Genomic DNA, 22,670 nt, shown 5'->3' with positions numbered 1-22,670 from the left:
GTAGTCCTACAATATATAAGTTGGCCACCTATTCCGTGATGGCAGACAGTGTTTTCTTTTGCTGATAAAGAGTTTAATTTATTTCATTCGTAGTTAGGAATCCCAAAATTCCAAATTTTCAAGGGGTGAAAGAATTGTAAATAAGCATTCCCACTCTAAAAGACATCATTACGAATTGTGAGACAATTATACAGAAATGTGACAGCGTGTCTTTAAAACCAAATAAAATAGAAATTGGAAGCACGAAGAAGTTGAAAAATTGTTGGCTTGTTCAAGTAAATTTGAGCATAGAGTGCACCCATAAGTAGTTTTAACATTGATTATATTTGTTTACACAGTGTGATGAGTCCATTGGTATAAAGTATAAACAATGAAAAGTGCTAAATTGGTATTTCCTGTTTATACTGTTTTATCCTTATGCCTCCTTGAAAAATTTTATAACAGGGTTCTACTGTATACACTTTGCAAGTAGTCTGGGCAAGATGCATCTTACAGGATCATGTGTGTGGCCTCGAAGGTTCTAAATGTTCCTCTGCCATACTGGGCACTCTGAAATGAAGTTCTGAAACAATCAAATCTCACTGCTTCGAATGGACCCTCTGCAAACTTATAGTCTTCAAGTAGCCGACTGCATGCAAGAAACTGCGTACACTGGCTGTGGCACACAGATCCGTACAAGCACAAGCCTGCAATGTGTATCAATGTGCGGACTTGCAGCACAGACCTGTTGTTTGCATTTTCCTGTTCCGCACTGCACTACATTGTGACCTTTCCAAAAATATTAATCTTACTGTGACACAGAACTACAATCACATGTTCCATGATCTTACAGAGCTGGTCCGAGTAAATCTTGAAAAATGAATTGGTGCTAAAAAAAAATTGTGTTGCTAAAGTATAATCCAAATTTTGGTCAGTAAAAGCTGAAGTCACATTGGTATACTCTACCATTGACGAGCAAGCGCTAGCAAGAAACTTTGTCCAATCCTGCTGTGCACGCAATTCACCCCCCTTAAATAAATTCAGCAAGCGTGTTGAAGAACCCACCTTCTCGTCTAGACACTCTACCAAGTCTGTGACATACCCACGCAACTCTTGGTAAAATTTGAATCTCTGGGCCAGGACTGGCCCGTTTAGCTCCAGCTCCTTGAGGTCGGTGCTGGTGGACACCAAGTCGTCCGCCACGCGGTCGCGGTCCTGGGTGTGCCGGAGGTTCGCCTCCTTCAGCGCTAGCAACCTGCGCCCAACATCCCGGTGCCACACGTGCCATCCGCGCACACAAGCTACAGCAAACACTCGTTCAGTTCCGGAGGAACCTTTCAGTCTGACGTCGCATTGATCCAGTTATCATTCAATAATTTAATTTGCAGAACCAGAATCTTGAGACTATAATTATATCTCCATATAGGTATTTGCAGGTATTCAGTGCTAAATATGAAAAGTATACTATTTTCTATGCCATGATTTGCTTCTGTTTACTAGAAGTAATGTTAGAATAAGTTTTCTAACTTATATTTTACTTTAAATAAATATGTATTTTTTACATCAGATTAAACAATAAAAAACTAAAACAGAAGTAATAATGAAACAGTACAATAATTGATTATATATACAGTCAAACCTCTCTGAAACGACCCCTCACGGTTCCCAGGAATAGGGTCGTAATAGAGGGGGGGGGGTCGTAATAGATGTTTTCCGAAATTTTCAGTTGATTTCACCCCCCCCCCCCTTTTTTTTTTCCCCAAACCGCTACTCGCTAAGAAACCAGCCGTACAATGGCAGGATGCTGTCACTCACAATGCTAGACGGCTTTGCTTTAAACCCACTTCAACCTTCATAACAAGTCCGTCGCCCTACAGGTCACCTCTAAAGAAAATATGTCAATAGACAGTTTATTTTTACTGGTTAGTTTACATGTACGTTTTCTGCTTGCCGTAGTTAAATACACTAGAACCCAGATGTCACGAACCCCGGATTTAACGAAGCAGTGATTTTACGAATACATTCTCGGGAACCGTCAAAAAATTGGACATTTTGACCAAAATGTGAAAATCAGAAGAAAAAAAAAAAAAAATATGAAATATGATCTCAAATATAACATGCCCCTGAGTTTGCAGTATCAAAAATATGATGCTCTTAAATGTATCGTGACCACAAAAAAAAATATATTTTTTTTTGGACAATGAATGTAAAAGGAATATAACCTTAAATGTATCACAACCTAGATGTCAGAATTAATGCTTTTTAAATTGCAATTTTACCTTTAAAAAAATTAAATATACATTTTTTCATAATCCATAATAACCAGAGACTACTCATAGTTCTAGAAAAAATGTTAATTAAGAAACGAACTAGGATACATTTGTTTTTCATTTCAATTTTACAATAGTTCTTGATCCATTGTTTTGTTTAAAAAAGCAGCATTTGCACAAAACTACTGACCAAAAGCAACAAATCTGTGTATCAGAATAAAAAAAACAGGCCAGCTTATCAGCAGCACAATCCATTTCACACTTACCTGCTTAAAACTGAAAATAAAAAATAAATTAAAGACTGTCTGGGTGGCCACTCTTATGGCAAAACAAAATTCTGTGTGTTTTACAGGACATTTAAGGTTTTTCTAAAAAAAAAAAAAAATTTTAATTTAATTTTACTACGTTAATAAAAATATACATAGCTAATCATTTTGGTTACATCAGAGCTAATAAAACCAAACCAATCATTAATATTAAACATCAAACACTAATATTACATAACATAAAAAGGAACATTAAATTAAAAATGGTACAAATGACACAGTTTGTAGGCACTACGTGCAATTATTCCTGGCCAAGAAAATATTAACACATAATTCTAGGTTTACCGATTTTCCTGGTCGGGTGGCCATCCTGTATGTTGATTCTATCACATCAATACCATGGATACACAATTAATTATAAGTAGGGGTATGCAAAATTCGCATGTACGATAAAACAATTTTTTACGCGAATTTTGACATTTTAAAGCGAATAATCACGAATTTGCAATAAAATCATTTTTACGCTAATTTTAACATTTTAAAACGAATAAACCCGATATCCACATTATAGGATACTATTTTTATTTTTACGCGAATCTTAACGTTTGAAAACAAATAAACCCGATATCCATAACTATTTGATTCAACTATGCTAAAAATAAGTACTTCTGACGAATTCAGTAACGTAGGCCTAACCTGGTGCACAATTAGTAAATCAACACGGCCGCCATAATTAAACTAGAGTAAAATGCGCTGCTTCATCTCACACGCGAACATGTGACGATGTTTCTAGTATTTATAATAAGAAAAACTGTGTAAACATGTATAGAGGCGAAATTGAATGTTTTGAATAACTTGAACGATGTAAGCAAAGATGTGAGTATAGTTTGATACACTTGTACACAAAACATAAAACAAATACGCAGTAGCTACACAACACGTCGTTACTCGCTGAGCTCACACAATGATGCAATCAGCAGCAGCAGTGCAACTGGCAGCCGGTAGGTTGCGCGCGCAGTCACGCTCACGCACACTAACACGAAGCCACAACAAAACCAAGCTGTTTACGGCAATGCCCGCGCGTGGTTGAATACGACAAACTTGTAAACGGTATGAATTGAACTTGCGTGGCGTGGTAGTTGTGTTCTAATACTTACGTGGCGTAGGCCTACAAACTTATCCGAAGTAATAAATATTTTTAACAAAAATGTGTTAATTTCCCGTAATTACTTTTGTTGACAAAAATGCTGAAACCTGCTACAGTAAGTATTTAAATAATAATTGAGAAGTGACTTCATACTTCTCCAAATACTGGACATTCAATTTCAATTATACCTTTTTAATATCATCTTTTTTAATATTAAGTAGTTAGTATTTGGTGTGTTTTAAGTGTTAAAACAATTTTCATGACACTTGAGATATGAAATTTGTATTACTGTTATCCATTTTGGTAGTCAAAATAACCTCCCTTTCAGAGAAAAATAACACTGATTTTCCAGAAAAATAACCTCGAATTCTGTGAACAAATAAACACGAAAAGTGCATACCCCTAATTATAAGTTATCTAAACCTATATATTTGCTGTATTAGCAGAACACATGCAAATATTGCAGTCACAGTCACCACAAAAAAAATATTACTACATATCTTACTAATTTCCCCCAAGTTGGTTGCCTGCAAGAGGGTCTCACACATTTACAGTAGGCTGATATAACACCATTTATGGATGGCTTAACTTTCAAGTTTTGTTAATTAGGTTCGCTTATGTTAGTGTTTTAAATGTGAATTTTACCCAGAAAAATACTAACAAACAGTAAAACACCATCCACTTCGGACATTCCATTAATTTGTTTTCTATTTTCAAGAAGTTAAGTTTTCAATGATAAACAGTTAAAAACTACTATTGCCTAAAATCTACTTGCTCAGCATATGTGTGATATTTCAAAAATAACAAACTATGCAAAATGCAAGCAGGTAGCTAAATAGAAAAGTACAAAATGAGTGATTTTTCAAGAAAATTCAAAATCCAATAGCTTGACCTAGCTCAGTTTTTCAATTTTTGATCCTTCTACAAATCAAACATACTAGGGTAATAAAGTACCCATTAATAACATTTGTCTGTCTGCAACATCATTATTTTACAGTTCCAGCATTTTATCTCAAAGGAAGGCATACATTTTATGTGTATAACACTTCATGTTTCAAAATTTTCTGACTATAACAATGTAAAATAACTTCAAAAAAGGAAAATTAATTATTTTAATATGGTGACTGTTATCAAAATAAGTAGTCAGCAACTGATTTACATCAAAACAACAAATTAATTCAAGGAGAAATTTGTAGCAAAATATATTGACTGATTTAAAATGAAATACTCCACAAATTATTAGATATGGGCTCAGACTCATAAACTTGAGTAACTACAGCTCGACTTGGCTCGATAGTTGAGTTTACTCAACAGGACGAGACTTGAAGGTGTGTTTCTTTAAAATTGATACATATCTAAATGAAAAGAACATAAAATCATGTACCATTATTTCACGAACACCTGATAGCTTAATTTTGTATTAACATTCTCAGTTTTCTTAAAATATAGTTATTTTAACACAATAACACTGCCTGAAAATTGTATATCCCGCTATTTATTTTTCAAAACAATGGAAAAATACATAATTTTTAAATGGACATCATAATATTTGTAACATAAAAAAAAACTGAGAAAAGAAAATATTTTAATGTTTGGAATATAATTGATAGTATTATTGTTTGGCACCAACAGGAAAGTGATAAAGCATGTAACAACATATCTTTGATTGTGTAGTAAAAAGGCAATGGCTTTATTTTTATTTACAAATTTTTTTTTACAGCATTTATGCCTATTTTAATGCTTTTTTTTTAATAAATGACAGTATTTTTGAAAATTCATATGAATTGCCATTTTGCCTTTCTTGAAAACAAAACATTAGTTAACAAAAAAAATTGCACGAAAAAATTTAAAAATAATGAATTATTCTTATTAGGTACTTTCTTAAAATAGCTACTATTTTTTTTTGCCAGAAAATTATGAAAAAAAATATTTTTGAGTACTTATGCTACTTAATTATCCAAAAAAGGGGCATGTTTCAATTACGACTGGTCGGAAGGATATAGTATAGGAAAACTATAGTGTGAACATAATTAAACATGAGAAAAAATAAAACTATGTTAATATTTTGTTATTTTTTATTTAATAAACCATTAATTTTTATTTGATGTTAAAATTCATTTAAACCACTGAGTTTTCAGAACTAGTAGAAATAAAATACTTAACTTTAATGGCATGTTAAAATAAACACCAAAAACATAAAAACATTCACAAAAATCTATGCAACTACCGTATTTACTACCATATAGGTCGCCATCGCATATAGGTCGCAGCCATAATTTGAGGTCTTTAATTTGGTATTTAAGATTCCCCCCATATAGTTCGCACCGGTAATTTAATGACGCGAACAGCCGGCGCGCCGTGCACGAAAGAGTTAACGGGTACTGTAAAACTCCGCTACTACGAGAGCTGATAATGGCGTGATAAATTGTTGTAACAACAAGTACTCGTAATAACCGAATATAGAAAATTAGATTCCTGTCTTCTTAAAATGTCTTAATTGTAGACTATAACTCGAAAACAGCGCTTTGTATTGAAAAAATGCACAGAATAAAAGTTGTAGTAAATTTAATTTCGAATAAAAAAGGCCTGTTATGATTTTTATATCTACAGCGGTTTTCGTTTTAAACGTGCGATTGGTCTGAACCGTGAGGAAGTTCCCGACACAGATAAGATAGTGGCTGGGGAAACCATTGCTTCTCCCCTTCCCTTTTTCTACTTGTTTGCCATCCAGGTGCAACATCGCCCTTCGTTTACCATTTTTTTTGGCGCTAAGTGAATTCGCGTCATGCGAGTTTGGCTATGCTAGCCGGCTGGTTGTTATTTTCGTTCAAAACGTGGCAAAGGAACTTGTGTGGATCAGGTAGAAAACATTCGGCTCTAAACGAAAGATATAAGAACAATGCTATCCTGAAATGCTGTGACATGTTTTTGGAGTAGATAATCACAGCGACAGACCGACAGGATGCGCTCCCGCCCTTGCCGTCAGCGATGTTTATTTTGACAGCTCAAGAAATTATCTTTTCCACGACCCTTCACAGTGTAAAAAAAAAAAAAAAACACGTTCGAATGCAGATGAAAAAGTAACTATGCAGTAAAATAAATATATTTACGGCCCTGCTAAATTTTTCTATTCAATAAAATTCGAGGTATTAGTGATTTTTCAGCAGAAACTGCTGTGTGACTACATAATAAACAAATTGTATCATAATAACTTAAACTTATAAAGTATTTATTAACGGCGAAGGACAGTCGTATAAGCCGATAAAAATATTTATTTGACCGAGAATGGACTATACAACCTGGCTTTTGTCGCACGCGGTGTGGGAGGGGAGGAGGATGCTGACAGTTTCTCACGCAGAAGGTTGAAATAAGGGAGGGAATGTGTTGAAATGTTAGTTGTAAAAGGGGGGGAGGGTGTTTTTACATGGTTTGTGGCTCTGGGAGGGATGAGCCTTGAAGAATTAGCAGGGGAAGGGAGAGGTAAGCGTCGCGTCGCGTCACGTCACGTATGACGTCAAGCCGCCGCTACCGCCAGCCTGGCCGGACGAGTTTCTTATGCTCTCGCAGAAGCTACCACAGTGGCTTTTCGTGCGGGCGGGTAAGATAACATGACAGCTGAGACGGCTTTTCGTGCGATAGTGGACGCGCCGAGCTCGGCTAGACACTGCCCCCAGCTCTCGCCAAGATAAACGTGAACACATAGCGCCCAACAAAGTGTAACAGACTTGTTTTTCAGCAGATTTTACTCAAATTTTCTACTTTCTCTGCTCAAATTTTTCACAGTTTCTCAAAAAACGGTCGTATAAACGGAATGGACGCATCAGAGGGGGGTCGTATCGGCGGGATTCTACTGTATTGCAAAAAAAAAATCCTCAAAAATTAAAAAAATTTTTCTTCACATATAGGTCGCATTTCATTTTTTCCCCATCAAATCTGGTAAAATTGCCGCGACCTATATGCGAGTAAATACGGTACTTGAGCTAAAATAAATTTTTCAAAACTTGACTCTTAAAATAAAGAATGGACTCGACTTGATATGTATTCGAATTGGCTGGGGCCAAAAATTTTCACTCTTGTCCATCTTTAAAAAAAACATGTAACATTCTCCCAAACATAAAATATTTCCTTCTCCTACCCCTCGAAATGAACGCAAGAGGATTCCGCTGTCCCACGGGCCTCACCTCTCCTTGAGCCTGTCGGCGACCGCCTGGGAGGTGAGCGGCTGGGACTCGCCCGCGGGGGGAACGGGCAAGCGGGGGGCAGGTACCTCGGGCACCGCCGCCACCTCCGGCTGGGGCATGGCGGGGGGCATCGGCAAGGGTGGCCCGCCCGCACCGTACTGCTGGTACAGGCACTCCTGCTGGACGGCCGCCAGCTGCGAGCAACCAGAACCGAGGGTTCGCTGCCGTCCCACGCCAGCCTCCGAGTGCCTCCGGCCCACCCCTCCGAACAGCATCTCAGACTGTGTCCGAATTCGCCTCAAGCATATGACGTTACATCACAGACCTTCAATCTCCTTGTGTAGATGAACCTGATACTGCAATAATCCTATTTGTTTTAAGGTGAGTTCATAACAATGATGTGTCTGTTTTACTTTTTTCTCAGTTATCGGTTTGGTTCCGGATCTTAAAAATCGGTTCCCGGTTCTCGGTTCTCAGTTTTAGGTTAATCTCCACACAATTTCAAGTCACACCAAAAGATACACTATGCCCTAATAAATGGCGTGTTTGTTTAACATAACTTATCAGCATCCTACTTAACCATAACTAGACTACAAACAAACTACCTACCAAGTAGCACAGTTGTTTTTTTGTCACTAGATGCAATTATATTTAAAAAAAATTAATCCCACTAATGAAAGGATCCCTTGTCTTGCAAAACCTAACCCCTCAGAATACACTAATTATTGTTGTCACTGGGTCGTTTTGTTTGGTTTGAAAATCTGTGGCTAGGAAAAATTTGGTTGACTGGCATGTCAGATGTGCATGTGAAGGAAAAAACATCCTGTTGAAGAAGGGGATGGGAGTGACAAAAAAAAACTCTACCAGTCAGCCCTGGATGAATGAAAGAAATGGATTTAGTAACAATAAAACACAATGACCAAGTAAAATATATAATTTTTTCAAATGCTAGTTGTCTGAACCTGAGATAAATATATCATCTCTGCATCCCACTGCCGCTCCAGCGGTACAGTAATAATCTGCCATCTAATACCATAATTTTAGGTATAGCATAAAATAATTTGTAACACTGAATCCCTATAGTATACTATATAATCTGATACAATGTACTTTATATATACTATAATTCAGAGTACCATTGTTATTGGTTTGCGGCTATTTATTTTATGATTAAAGAAAAAACTAAATAACTACACATTTAGGTTATTCATAAAAATATATGAAAATTCGGGATTAAAATCATTTACAAATAAGTTCGCGAGTGAATCTAAAGTCAAAATACATTTTAAATCATATTTAAATTTCATTAAAAATTTTTTCTACTGTTTAGTAGTGTTAGGTGATTTTTCACAAATTCATGAGTCGTGATATTTCCGGGTCTCTAGTTATAAGTAGGGATGGTCGGGTACCCGAAATTTCGGGCAGTGTTTCGGGTATCAAGTATACCCGAAATTCCGGGCGGGTATTTCAGTGCCCGAAAATATCGGACACCTTGGAAAACGGCAATACCGCACGGCGCAAGTAAACAAAGCTTCTTTTTTTTGGAACGCGCGGCAGCTGCAGGAACATGCCACGCCGCCGCCGTCCCGGCACCAGCCGGTGAAGTGAGTGTGCGTGAGAGATAAGATAAAGAAGGTGCCCGGTCAGCAAGTGTGTTTGTGGGAGGGGGAGACATAAGAGAGCGAGCCCTGCAGCAAGCGGAAGTGGTCAAGGTCATTTACCGTTACTCTCGCTGGCTGACTAACGATGCAGCTGGTCGCCCGCCTCTCTCTCACACACACACACACACAAACGCGCGCGCGCGTACGCACGGCGGATGCTCACTGCTCAATAGTCACAAAGTAGTGTTCAAGGTCGGTGGAGCTGCTTGCTGTGTGCGAGGATTATAAGCTGACTTTAATTACACACATTGTAGTTGCGTGGCATTTGCAGAAAGTGGTTGTGAACTGTTTCTATTTAATTCATGTCATTATTTTACCAAAATGGATACCAGTGGAAGTGTAGGTCAAACAATCAACAGTGACAATGAACCTTCAAGCAGCTACCCAAACACAATTTAGTTAATAAGCACTTTATTTCCAAGATTAATATGCACTCTATTTTTTAGTTTAATGTTTAACTTTCATATCAGTGCGGTATAGTAAATAAATAAAAATCAGTTCAGGTTTGTCAATGCAAACTTAAGTACGACTATTTTATGTTCAAAATTTATTTCATTAACTGATTTTGATGCCCGACCGAGATTGCCCGAGCCCGAAAATTTTGGACAATTACCCGCCCGAGCCCGCTCGAAGTCAAATTTCTCTGCCCGACCATGCCTAGTTATAAGTGCTGTAAAGTTGCAAACATTGTAGGTATTACCTACAGTTGATTAATATTAGACATGGTAGATTAATTTTGTGATAATTTTTAAAAGTATATTGATACTATGTTATTTTTCTATAGGTCTATTTTTAGTTGAAATGATCATCCCTGTCTACTAGGGAAAAGAGGGACAAAAATAAGGTTCGGGATCTCTGCCCAAAGAACTCTGTTTATGTTTTCTTTGTATTAGTAGAGCCCATGAAAAATGGTAAATAAAACTGCCTGATTTCGGTAAATAAATTATAGGATTTCGGTGCTATATTTCGGTAAAAAAAAAAGGTATTTCGGTGGTATATTTCTGTAAAAAAAATTTGTTAAATGAGTGCATTTGTTATTAAGTGCTACTAATTATTTAATTTCATGATACACACACAAAGCTGTACATGATATTTGATACAGCAATCACTAGATTCCTGCGTAAGCCTTACAGAAGTGGAAATGTTATCTAGTAGATTATATACACATTTCTTAAATATTACATCACAAATAGTGTCTAGAATTTTACAGTCTGTGTTTATGTATTTAAACATTTTGAGTATTAAATAGGCCCATGCTATGTTCCTGCACAAAACTTTATAGAATTAATTTTTTCCTGTCGGGAGAATTGGCCACTTTGGCCAAATAGTTTGGTAAACATGTAAGAAAGGGTTCCCTAAAAAATTAGTTAATAGTACATGTAAAATTTCAGGCTCAAAGGTTTTTTTTAAAATTTAGTATAATTTTGTTGTACTACACATTTTCCGGCCTCTTTACCATCAAAATGTGTTTATTAGGACGTTAGAACCTTAACACTTTTCCTTGACTAACCTTTCATGTATTCATTTAACCATTCCCTCATAGCTGGGTGATCTAGCTTCTCTAGGGGAATATTTGCAGAAACAAATGCATGGACTGTATAGCTTGCAAATTTGACTAATTTACTTTGTCGTTTATGGAGAACAATATTATCCTCGAGTGTCACTTGCCTTTTAACTCCACAACCTGATGGTGGTGATTGACTTTTTTTCTTCTCTAAATGAGATGCTCGCTGTTTGCAGTGTTTTTCACAAGTATCTTTCCTTTTCCAATCTACTACCGTATTTCAAAATTTACACATCATTATCCGCTTTTCTTTATTAAAAACAATGAATTCTTCATGCTCGTATTCTCTAGCTCGTTCAAACACTGATATGACCTTAGGCATTGCGAAGTCTCAAGTAAACCTCAAACAAAACAAACCGCAACTACCTATTTTCGTTCACATTTACCTATTTACATGGAACGTAGGATCTTTTCAAACCTCATTTGGTCATTTCACATGACCGGCGTATTGCAACGTTAAAATCCCATAACCTCTCTGTTGTTATTTACAAAAAATACAACGGAACAGAGATAAGTATCTCTGCAATGGAAATGAATATGGCCAAACGGCTAACTTCATCCACATACCGCTAGGATCGCTGATAAATGGTTGCCGCTTTCAGGCAGAGTATTTGGTATTTATTTTGCTTCAACTTATCTATGGCGCATCTCATAATAAAGATGGCTTACAATGTTTTTATTTACCAAACGAATACGTTTTGAGGCAAAAGTATTATTGTGAAACTTAATATTCATATCGCGTTAAAATTCTGACATTTCGCAGATATTTCGTGAAACAACAAGAATATCGCGAATAGTAATGAATTTCGCGGCATCGCCAGTTATTTCGTGAAAACGAAATGCTGTAAAATCAAAATAGGCGTTTGAAAACACATTTGTAAGTGCTTAGAATGAAGTTCCAAAATCGTTAGTAAAATTTCGCGATTTCGTCATTAACGAAATTCGAGTACCTCTATGTATTAGTAACCAGCTACAATACTGTGATGTAAATACATATTATGAAATAACCTAATCAAAACTTGAATTTCAAGTATTAGAAAATTTTGAAATACAAAAAAAATTCAATAACTTCACACTGACAAGTCTCAAGTTTTAAATGTACATATATATATATATTTTGCTTTATACATATCTATTCTATTATAATTCTCCAAGATATTTTACTTTTATTAAGTAACTAGATAAATAAAATTATATGTATCTTGGTTCAATGATTTCAACACCATAGTTAATATTTATTTCTTGAGCATTATTTAATTTTTATCCCTTGACACCTAGATTCAGATTTGAGAGGTAAATTCAAGGTACTCTTAAGGGGCCCGCCTCGTCAGGGGTGTATGTGTGTTAGTGAGGCGGGATGATAAGCGCGACGCTCGCTGGTGCTTCCAGCGCGGTATCGCCTCTAAGCGCAAGGCTCTGAACTGGCGCGCATTCGTCTCGTCGTCACAGGATTACTGTGGAATTTGAGCGGTGACCGTAACATTATATGGCGGAGAAATGAAGATAAAGGTGTTATGCAAGCCTCTTAAGTGCTTTCAAGAATCTGTACTGATTGTTTTATGCCTAAAAATTACTCTGAAAACACGCGTTTTAGGCATTTTTAAGCTTCTAAAAATACAGTTTAAAAACTTAATCCGAAATTAAAAGTACTTTTCGGTCCTCAGCGAACTCTTAAATGCTATTCGTAAATAGGCCTCACTCGGATATCTTGAGTAGTTTTGAAATCGCGTTGTTTTTCCTGAAGCTCTGCACACCGTATGTGTGCCCAGGTAGGCGGGCCCCTTAAGGACCTGAATTTCAGATTCAGAATCGATAACATGGGGTTTTAACCATAACTAATATTGCAGACTTGGAAATTAACAATAATTTACAAAAACTTTTAACAATTTAGTTCGAAGCACTGCCCATACATTTTTCAAGTAACAAACCTCACAAAACATTGCCCCTTTTTAATACACTTTTATTAGTTTCACTTGTATCTACGTAATCAAATCTTGCAAGTCTATTTTAACCTACGTCTATTTGTTGTATACATTTGAAACTTTGCAAGTATATGTAATCCAGATGACAATAAATAATTTCACGATTTTGAGCAAAGAGATAACGAAGGGGGGAAGGGGGGGGGGGGGGGCACACAGACAAAAAACTATTACTTTCCTGCCATGGGCAATAACTATTCTTTTTTTATATTTGTGAGTTCAGGGCATGGTGGGAAATTTGTCAGAGTCATACATCAGGTACATTAATATTGCTGTTTTTTTTGGTTGTTTTTTTTTTTTTTGGAAAAAAAAGGGGGGGGGGGGAGGGTTTCAATTGCCCCCAAACTTTTCTGGACTTTGAAAATTGATTTTGTAGTCTCTTTTGATGGATTTATAAAAAAATTTAATTCATTATAAACTAAAAAGTAAAAAAAAAATTATATTTTAAAAACCTAAAACAACACATTTTAATTGTTGCATGAACTAAAAAGTAAAAAAATAACCTTTAAATTTAAGTAATTTGTTCAAACAGTGACAAAAATTATTTCAACTCAGTATAAAAATTTTAATAAGCTAAAACTAAGAATCAAGTAATAAACAAAACAATTAATTTTAATGGGAAAAAAAGCAAAGTGGCGTTGATATAAGTTGTATTAAATTTTCTACCATTAAGATCCATTCATTAGGCAGGGTCATTATGAAAATGAAAGAGGAGAGCGCCACATGCTTTTTTTTTTTCCATTAAAATTGTTTTATTACTTGATTCTTTTTTTTAGCTTATTAAAAAATTTAGTTATACATAGTTGTAGTTAATCTGTCACTGTTGAAAAAATTACCTAAACTGAAAGATTATTTTTTTTATTACTTTTTTGTTCATACAACAATTAAAACAAGTTTTAAAAATATATTTCTGATTAACTAAGTAATGTTTTTTAAAAAATACACAACTTGCAATTAAATAAAACTTACTTGTGCTCCTGTGACTCCTTTCCTGATTTGCTGTGACTCCCAATCATCTTCTTCACCCTTATCGCTTTCTTCTCCACCACCTTGCAGCAAAAGACAAGGTGTTTAAATAACACAAAAAAAAATTAGAAGATAGAGTTAAAAAAAATACTTACATATATATAAAATACAGTTTACAACTTATCCATCCTTCAGCTAAATACTCTAAATTTTTTATTTATATTTATAAATACTTTTTATTCACTAGCACATGTTTACCAATGATTTAAAGGAGTTGTACAACTTAAATATCAAACATTTTAAATAGAGTGTAAAATAAATTTAATTATCGTAATCCAATTAAACTTATTCTGGAAAGGAACCTATGGACACCTTAAACAGTGTCGCCTTGCAACAAGAACAGACAATGGCGGAATATATTTTCATAATTAAAGTACTCACTATACTCAAATGCAGTCAAAACCCCATTGTTGCTTCCCGTTTCTTACAACCACCATCCTTTATGGACCCCTTTTCGAGGAACCATTAATAATGACCATCTCTATACAATAACCCTTTTTCGAGGAACTTGAAAAATGTTTGTTAAAAGGTTAAAAAAATGTCAACGAAATTGGCCAAAAAATTCACTTGCTGAAGTACGGTGCTGAGTTTCTCTTAAACAAGTGCACTGCACGCAGTGCAGTAGACACCCCCTCCTCCTGGCTGAACCGCTTCTCCCTCCTCTCACGGTTAATGGTTCCGGTGGCAAGCATATCTGAGCGCCGGCCGGCATTCATTCGATAACATTATAGACAGTTGGTTCTGCAGTTGAACACACCTTCATACCAACTGCCATGCAACCATACGCTTTCGTGTTTGTAAACATCTTTCCTCACAACATGTTCACCTGAAGCAGTCGCAACTTCGAACCTCTCGCGATACCCCGCACTCATTGACGAGCTGATTAAAAAAATAAATCGGCACGTGCAGGGCAGTTGAAAATTCACCTTTGCCCTGGGCCGCCATGAAAGCGTCCCGACGCTCCTCGAGGTCTCGGTCCACCACGTTCACATCCATGTTGAGTCTCTCCTCGTCGCTTCCCTCGTCCTCCTCCCGCACCAAGCGGGACTTCTCGTTCCTACACAGCGCGGACATTTCAAACATGGCTCTAGTGCAGCACTTTCCTTAACGTCATTGTATGTCACATTTAAACAAATTCCAGTTTACTGCAATTGTTTGTAAGGTAATGATTGTGGAAGTAAAAATTATAAAAGTTTTTGTTAAAATAATTTCCCTGAAGTATTTAATTAGGATAAAATCACTTAAATCTGCTTTTGTATGTTTACTCTGCTGTGTTTGGTTTACACATTTTTTATAAAATACTGTACTAATTTACATGGAATTAATGAATAATCAGAAAACTCCAGTACATTAATTTAAGGTATACTGAAAAATCAACTTAAATTGTCTTACTAATAAAATAACAGGACACTCACAATTTTGAGGTTTTGTTATAGATAGGGGAAGAATCTACTAGCTTTGATTCCTAAACCCTTTGATTCTAATTGTTTACTGCCATTAGAATCTATAGAATCAGCCTATTCTAGAATATTGTAATTGAAACAGTACTAGTTTCTTTAACCCAAGTGCTTTCATGTTTGCATAATTTATGCCCCATTTTTATACTCACTGAAAGACTGCTCGGAAAATTTGTATACAATGCTACAAGTCAGGTCCTAAGAAGTTATTTACATATCATTTAGGGTTGTCATGTCCACAATCTACTAAATAATGAAACAATTTTAATGCATTTACTTCTTGAAAGTTTCCAAAGGAATAGTGCCACCCAACTCTCTTGCCAGCTGGCGTCTCTTCCTGGCTGCGTGAATGGTGGCAGCATCTGGGATACGACCACCTGCAAGAAGACAGGTACTCTAATTGCCTGTACACACGTATAACCCACCTACTTCATTAAATAAATGTACAGCTTCTCATGCACTGTGCAACAAACATTTGATTATTATCACAGCATTAAATTTTCTGAGGCTAAGTATTTTTATTTAACTAATATTTACACTCATTTTCAAACTACATGTGCTGCAAATTGTGTCCCGAGCAGATACCTCGGCACAATTATACAGCATATGTGCAGCCCAACCAGCAGCACATAAATTATCACATGGCTGCAGATTCCGAATAAATGCCACGTGACGTATATATACTCAATTTTTCTATAATGCAAAGTTTAGCCCCATCCCTATATTTTCATTTACTTAAGTTATTACAACATCTAAAAATGTACATATTGTGTAGGTATGCCAAATTATAAAGAGTTTGTGTATTGTTTAATTTAGTACCTACAGCAAGTCTTAATGATTAAACAGTAAGTTATTTTAGTTTTTTGGTTGAATTTATGAAAGTTATAGAGATGATATTAAATATACGTTTGAGATTGTTTCTCAAACCCAAATCTGTTTTTACGAAATAAAAATAATTGGTCATTCTGAAGAAAAGCCTTGTTTTGGAAGGGGGAGGGGTGGTGAATCTAGAAAAAGTTTTTTATTTCTTAATTTCCTGACATGTTTCCCAATAGTTTTGTAAGAGAGCATTATGATACTTCAAGTAGTTTACCATTTTATCAAATGGTTAAGTTAGATATTAATTATAAATATAATATAGTGATTTTGTTAAATGGGTTGGTTGGTATATGGTTAGCAACATTTGAATACTGTAAAATCATTAGGGATTGCCAATTAAAATGTAGCTAACAACCTGACCAATCAACAAGGGCTATGAAGCATTTTAAGTCAGTTAAAATGTTTAATTTCTTGCACATTAGTTTATTTTGACCCTTGAGACCTGCAATCAGATTCGAGGGGTGGATTTGAGGCACTCTTTGAGATTTGGATTCGAGAAAAAGTGGATTCAACCCATTACTAAATTTAATGTATGGAGGGCATGTTGTGTCAAACGAAGTTGGAGGGCATGTTGTGTCAAACGAAGTTGGAGGGCATGTTGTGTCAAACGAAGTTGGAGGGCATGTTGTGTCAAACGAAGTTGGAGGGCATGTTAGGTCAAACGAAGTTGGAGGGCATGTTGTGTCAAACGAAGTTGGAGGGCATGTTGTGTCAAACGAAGTTGGAGGGCATGTTAGGTCAAACGAAGTCACGACGTCACCAGCGAAGTCATGCTAGTTTGACAAGTTGAATTACTCGAGTTCCCATAAAATATTTTCCATACAGGACGGGTTCTAAAATAAGTCAGATGTTGGATGCGATCGGCCAATCAAAATCGTGCCTAGCGAAAACGGAAAAATAAAACCGGTTTCCGTCACAACGATTCTTTAAAATGGCCTAATTTAAACGGAAGAACGCTACAGAGCTTATTTCACAGACAAAAAAAAACATAAAACAAGTAATTTGATAACAAAACACCCAAAGAAATTTATGATAGCAGTTCAAATACTATTTCTTAAACTAATGCATGGAATCACGGAACTACTAATCGTAGATATTAATGACAGGCGACAGGGATAAAAAAACCAATCCCTATCTAGTTACTGATACATTTCTTTAACAGATCTGATAAACAATACAAAACAGATTCAATACTTTTTGTAAATTACAGTGAAAGTTTTCAAGAAATTCAATATTTGAACGTACCTTAATACCTTAATAAAATTATTTATTAAAAATGTTTCTGTATATATATAAAAATATTTTTACACATAACGCCTCTGACTAATTAACAAACACAATATTCAAACATACCTTAAATTGCAGAAAAATTTTAATAAACTATGCCTACGGCACCATAAACAAGTAAATAGAAAAGAAGTGTGATACATGAATGGATGAAATTGTACTTTTTAAGTGTCCGAAATGATTACATCGGAAATCCAGATAATTGGGAAAACTGGCAGATACGATACTGAAATGATTACATCAGTACATCACTAGTAGATATATATACATTACATATACGTTATATGTACATGTGTGTGTGTGTGTATATATGCCCAATTGTAAGTAACTGAACACTGCCTTACTCTCGAGCAGTAGCTTGACGTGGTCGGGGGCAGAGAACTTGTGTCGCGTGCCGCTCCCACCGTTTTCGTCCTCCTCGGAGCTGATATCCTCACACACTCCAGCGACCTCGGCCTCTCTGCCATTCAGAACGCGAGGCATCTCCGTGTTCTTGACCACCAGCTACGTCAGGGAAAACATAGGGCAATGCATTACAGAAATCTGCCCCACTGATGATAAAACTTACACTATAAAAACATGCAATCCACCCACTACAGTGCTTAGTAACTTCACATGAATCAATTTTCACGAAGATAAATGAACAGTGTGTCTACAGAACAATGGTCTAGAGAAAATATATAAGCCATTTTTTTTATATGTCCAACAGCTAGCTGTACACAGATAGAAATTAATTGAATTATGGCTCACATATGATGCATACAACAAACTCATTTTATTGGACAACAAATTATAAACAGCTCTAATTAGAAGTACAAGACATCAAAATTCATGCTTGTAGATAGCTGGGTGATGACTGTCAGTGCAAATCATGATCACAGAACACAGGGGTGTTTTTAATTTAGCATTATAAGAACTGCACCCTTGGATCCAAAATATTCCCTTTATGTACTGGGCGTACTGGCACTTTTATGATAGTAGCAAACCTCAAAGTTCTGAAGAGAAAAAAAAAGTGAAAATGTTCTCATGCTATTTTTTTCCTAACCAACATATATTTTTTTAATTATGCTTTTATTAAAACATAATATCATTTAGGAACAACTCATATAAAATATGATAAAAAATGCTAATATGATTAATTATGTCCAATAAATAACAAAATTAATCACAACCACACCATCATAATATTTGATTATTAACTAAGCACTCATAAATTTTACTGATGCAAAAAATCGTTAAAACCCACAACCTTGCTATGTAAGTATGACATGTTAGGCAGGAGTCACAATAGCCTGGGAACAGAACAGTACCTTAACAGGACAGATAATTGAAAACACAAAACTAGACTCCGAATTGATGGTGGGGCGACAGGTGCCAAGAAACGTGGAGAAAAAAAAAACTTCTTTCCATCTGACTCACGTATATTTCTTGTTCAAACAATCAGACGGATGTTCTTAGTTTAGAGATATACAAAAAAAAAAAAAGGGTGATACAAAACTGTCTCATAAATCAAGCAACAAAATTAGTTTTGGGAAAAATAAATTAAATAAAATGTGATTCCCTTTATTTTGCATTAGTTGGTTGTGTATAAGCATTTATTTCACTACATAACCTACCTACACTTAGTGCCTACATGGGTCTGGTGCTTGTATTCCAGTAGGAATTACAATGTCCCTTGTACCTGTGTGTAGGCTATGTCATGCCCACCTAAAAAGTTCCCAAACTGTTGGACATGTTACAAATTTAAATAAATAAAAAAATTACAAATGACTGCTGCATTATGTAGTTAAATAAATATTTTTTCATACAAATTTCTTTTTTTATATAACTAAACTCTAACCTGTGCATCGCCTGAACAGTTCTAGGGGCCTTGGCATCCCATTTCCATTTTGTTCCCGAGAATTGTGAAACCGCTTAATATATGGAAATATATAAGGAAATTGTCCATTTAAATAGGTTTAAACAAGAACTAAAGAAATATTTGGTAAAAAAATCCTTTTATTCAGTTGAAGAATACCTTAGGGTATAAGCATTTTAATATGTTGGTTTTTGTATTTCAGCAAGTATGGTGGTTAGGATGTATCAGCAACCTAAATAATATTGCCAAGACAAAGATTGTAGTATCCAGGAGTGTGGTTATGTTTTGTATTTAAGATTTGTGTTTGTCTATATGTTTTAATTTTTTGTTTGTATTTTGTATATTGACAACTCCCTTCTAGTATGTACTGGAGAAAACAGGAGGCAACCAAATAAATAAAAAAAAAATAAAAAAAAATAGCCATCAAAAAGGCCTTCAACTATATTGTTCAAAATATGTACATAGTCTACAATTTTTATTTTATTCACAATGCCATACATGCATGGGCACCTACGTAGCACCTCATGAGTATTGTTGCAACACTGGTACAGTGCATTCACACACTATCCCTGAAGTTATAAAACACTTTGGAGTAGCATAAAAACATGTTACTTACTACTAGTTGTATAAACATAAAACAAAGTACTTTTTTACTAGTTAGGAACATTTTAGGTGTAACAAAGGCTATGACCCATTTAAAGGTACATGAGGGAATATAGGATGTAGGAGAACTAAACCACTCTATCACAAGATAATTTAATAACAGTTCTAGTAATTACATATAAAAAAATGTAGCTTATTTAATAGATTTCAAACAAAATATACTGACCACTAAATCTGATGTTTCATCCACAATTGTCTTTTCTGTTTCATTTACTACTTTCTCATCTTCCTTCTTCATTTCTTTCTTTTTCTTTCTCTCTCGATCCAGAAGTTTCATTATCTTTTTACTGTGGTTGGACTTCTTAACTTGAAAAACTTCACCATCATCAGCTACATATATACATAAAAAAACGAAATTAAGTATTTCACAATCAAAGGACAGCAAACCTCAAATAAATTAGAATAAAAACTAGCAAATTTATTTATTTATTTATTTTATTTGTCACATGCTCAACTACAGTTGGAACAGGAAAATGGTGGTTTGTGTTTCATGACATAGAATAAATTTAATAGAGAAATTGCAATTATTGTTACAATAAATTTAATATCTTAAAACAGAGATATTGACAGTAAGATTATTGCCATAAAGCCAAAAAAGGTAAGTGTGTTTGATGGCTTTAAGATATTTGTGAATTGTAGTTGTTTTATTATGGAATCAGGAATTTGACTACTCTTGATTGCATATTTTAAGTGTTTTATATCCAACTGATATTAAACAAGGTAAAAGAAAAATTTGATATGTTAGGAGATAACAAATTATTAATATCCTTAGAAGGAATAAAAACTTAGAAAAATAGATTGCAAAATAGTTAAAAAATTAAAAAAGAAATTATGGCACTCCTTTAGAATTACATAAATATTAAAATATTTTGATGTACCAGCAAAACATAAACATCTATTTTTACAAATAAATGTAAAAACTAAGTGGTATTTTTTTAAAAAAACTACCAGTTTGTTACAGCACCTGTGCACATGTCACACATTTGATTGGTTTGCGTAGTTTGTTACGATTAAAAATGTGCAGTGCTTTTTGGCATCTGCCAATAAAATTAAAAGATTTCATCAGCAAGACACGACTCTACCATCCTGATCTGCTGTCGAGTGACAGGTAGATTAGTTAATTAAGTGCCACAGATGATCTGGACTACAAACCATTATGACAGGGCCTTAAACAAGCCAAGAATTTAAACTTTACCTTAACTCAACACTCACTTTTTTGTAAAGTGACAAGCAGACAAGGCAGATAAGTTTATATATATTGTCAATAAAGACAATCGTTACTACTATAACTGATAGCTTACCATCATTCCATTCTTCCTCAAAACTCAAGATACTTTGCTTTTTCGATTCTTTCTTTTCTTTAGAATTTACATTAACTTCTACTTGAAGCCCACCGTCTTCCACATCCATTTTATCGTCATTTTCGACACCTCCATCATCATCGTCACCAACAACCCGCCTGCGTATGTTTTTCTTCGGCTTCTTGAAGAGCGACATCTTGCTATACAATAGTTTCACAGTACTCGATCGACTCTAACAACAATATTCAATCTAAAATCCAAACCGCATCCACTACAACTTATTTTACTACTGATTCGAATCAACGTAAATAAGATATGAAAATTAATAGTTGCAAACTATGAATCACAACAACAAGTTAGCCATCTTGAAGAACTGTCTTCTTAAGTCCATAGATAGCATTCTACCAAAACCAACGACCTAGAGATATATAGACTGCTTATCACCCTGCTTTCAGCGCCAATTGCTGCTGTCAACGGCATACTGGGGAACTACAATCCGAGCGAGAGAGCTGATTTGACAGAATGATGAGCAAAACAAAACATAGCTTCCCCTTCCCGTAAAAGCATTGGCACAGAACAAGGAGGGAAATAAAGAAGTGCGACTCTTACAGTGGAAACTGAAACCATGTTTCACGTGACATGTTTCGCTATCTTTTGGGCGGGCCCATAACTACCAGCAAATAAAAAATCGGAATAGAGGTTTTCATAAAAAGTTTTTTTTAGTTAATACGTTTGTTTTTTTTTGGTTATATTAAGTTATTTCCTTGGCGGTGCAAAACTAATTTAATCGATGCGAAAATACTTAATGCTGTTTTGTAATAAACCGTCATGTAATAAATAAAGGAGTATGAGGTGCAAAAACTCATTGTATTGACGTCGTCCGACCGAAGGCCACTCTAAAGCCCGACCTGCAACCGCCAGTATACGACCCCGCTAACGGAACGCGCCCCTAGTACTTTATTTACTCTATGTCCCTAGCCCAACGGAACATAGGTATAATCAACGCCCTTAACTTAATCGGCAAGACAAACCGAGTCCCGTACACGGTAAATTCAATACACATTAAAGAATACGCCACTTTAAATTAACAACCCCGTGCAACACAAGTGCGACGTAGAAGTGCCCGGGTCACTCACGTGTGGTTTTTTAGTA

The 22,670-nt window shown here is 35.3% G+C and overlaps 1 protein-coding gene across 1 annotated transcript in view; it reads right to left on the bottom strand.

Annotated features, from left to right (window-relative positions):
- Window positions 1-21,921, bottom strand: part of LOC134532738 (PAX3- and PAX7-binding protein 1) — a 46,339-nt gene extending 24,418 nt beyond the window's left edge. Inside the window, exons 1-8 of the mRNA XM_063369544.1 lie at window positions 21,519-21,921; window positions 20,384-20,547; window positions 18,041-18,200; window positions 15,808-15,907; window positions 15,000-15,130; window positions 14,017-14,096; window positions 7,844-8,037; window positions 1,045-1,234 (exon numbers count right to left, since the gene is read on the bottom strand). Of these exons, the coding sequence (XP_063225614.1) occupies window positions 1,045-1,234; window positions 7,844-8,037; window positions 14,017-14,096; window positions 15,000-15,130; window positions 15,808-15,907; window positions 18,041-18,200; window positions 20,384-20,547; window positions 21,519-21,714 (1,215 nt within the window). The 5' untranslated portion in view covers window positions 21,715-21,921. The remainder of the gene's footprint in view (window positions 1-1,044; window positions 1,235-7,843; window positions 8,038-14,016; window positions 14,097-14,999; window positions 15,131-15,807; window positions 15,908-18,040; window positions 18,201-20,383; window positions 20,548-21,518) is intronic.
- Between the last annotated feature and the right edge of the window lie 749 nt (window positions 21,922-22,670).

The sequence above is a fragment of the Bacillus rossius genome, chromosome 6 (assembly GCF_032445375.1).
Source record: "Bacillus rossius redtenbacheri isolate Brsri chromosome 6, Brsri_v3, whole genome shotgun sequence".
In the NCBI taxonomy this organism is placed as follows: Eukaryota; Metazoa; Arthropoda; class Insecta; order Phasmatodea; family Bacillidae; genus Bacillus; species Bacillus rossius.
This window is presented reverse-complemented; position numbering and strand designations above follow the sequence as displayed.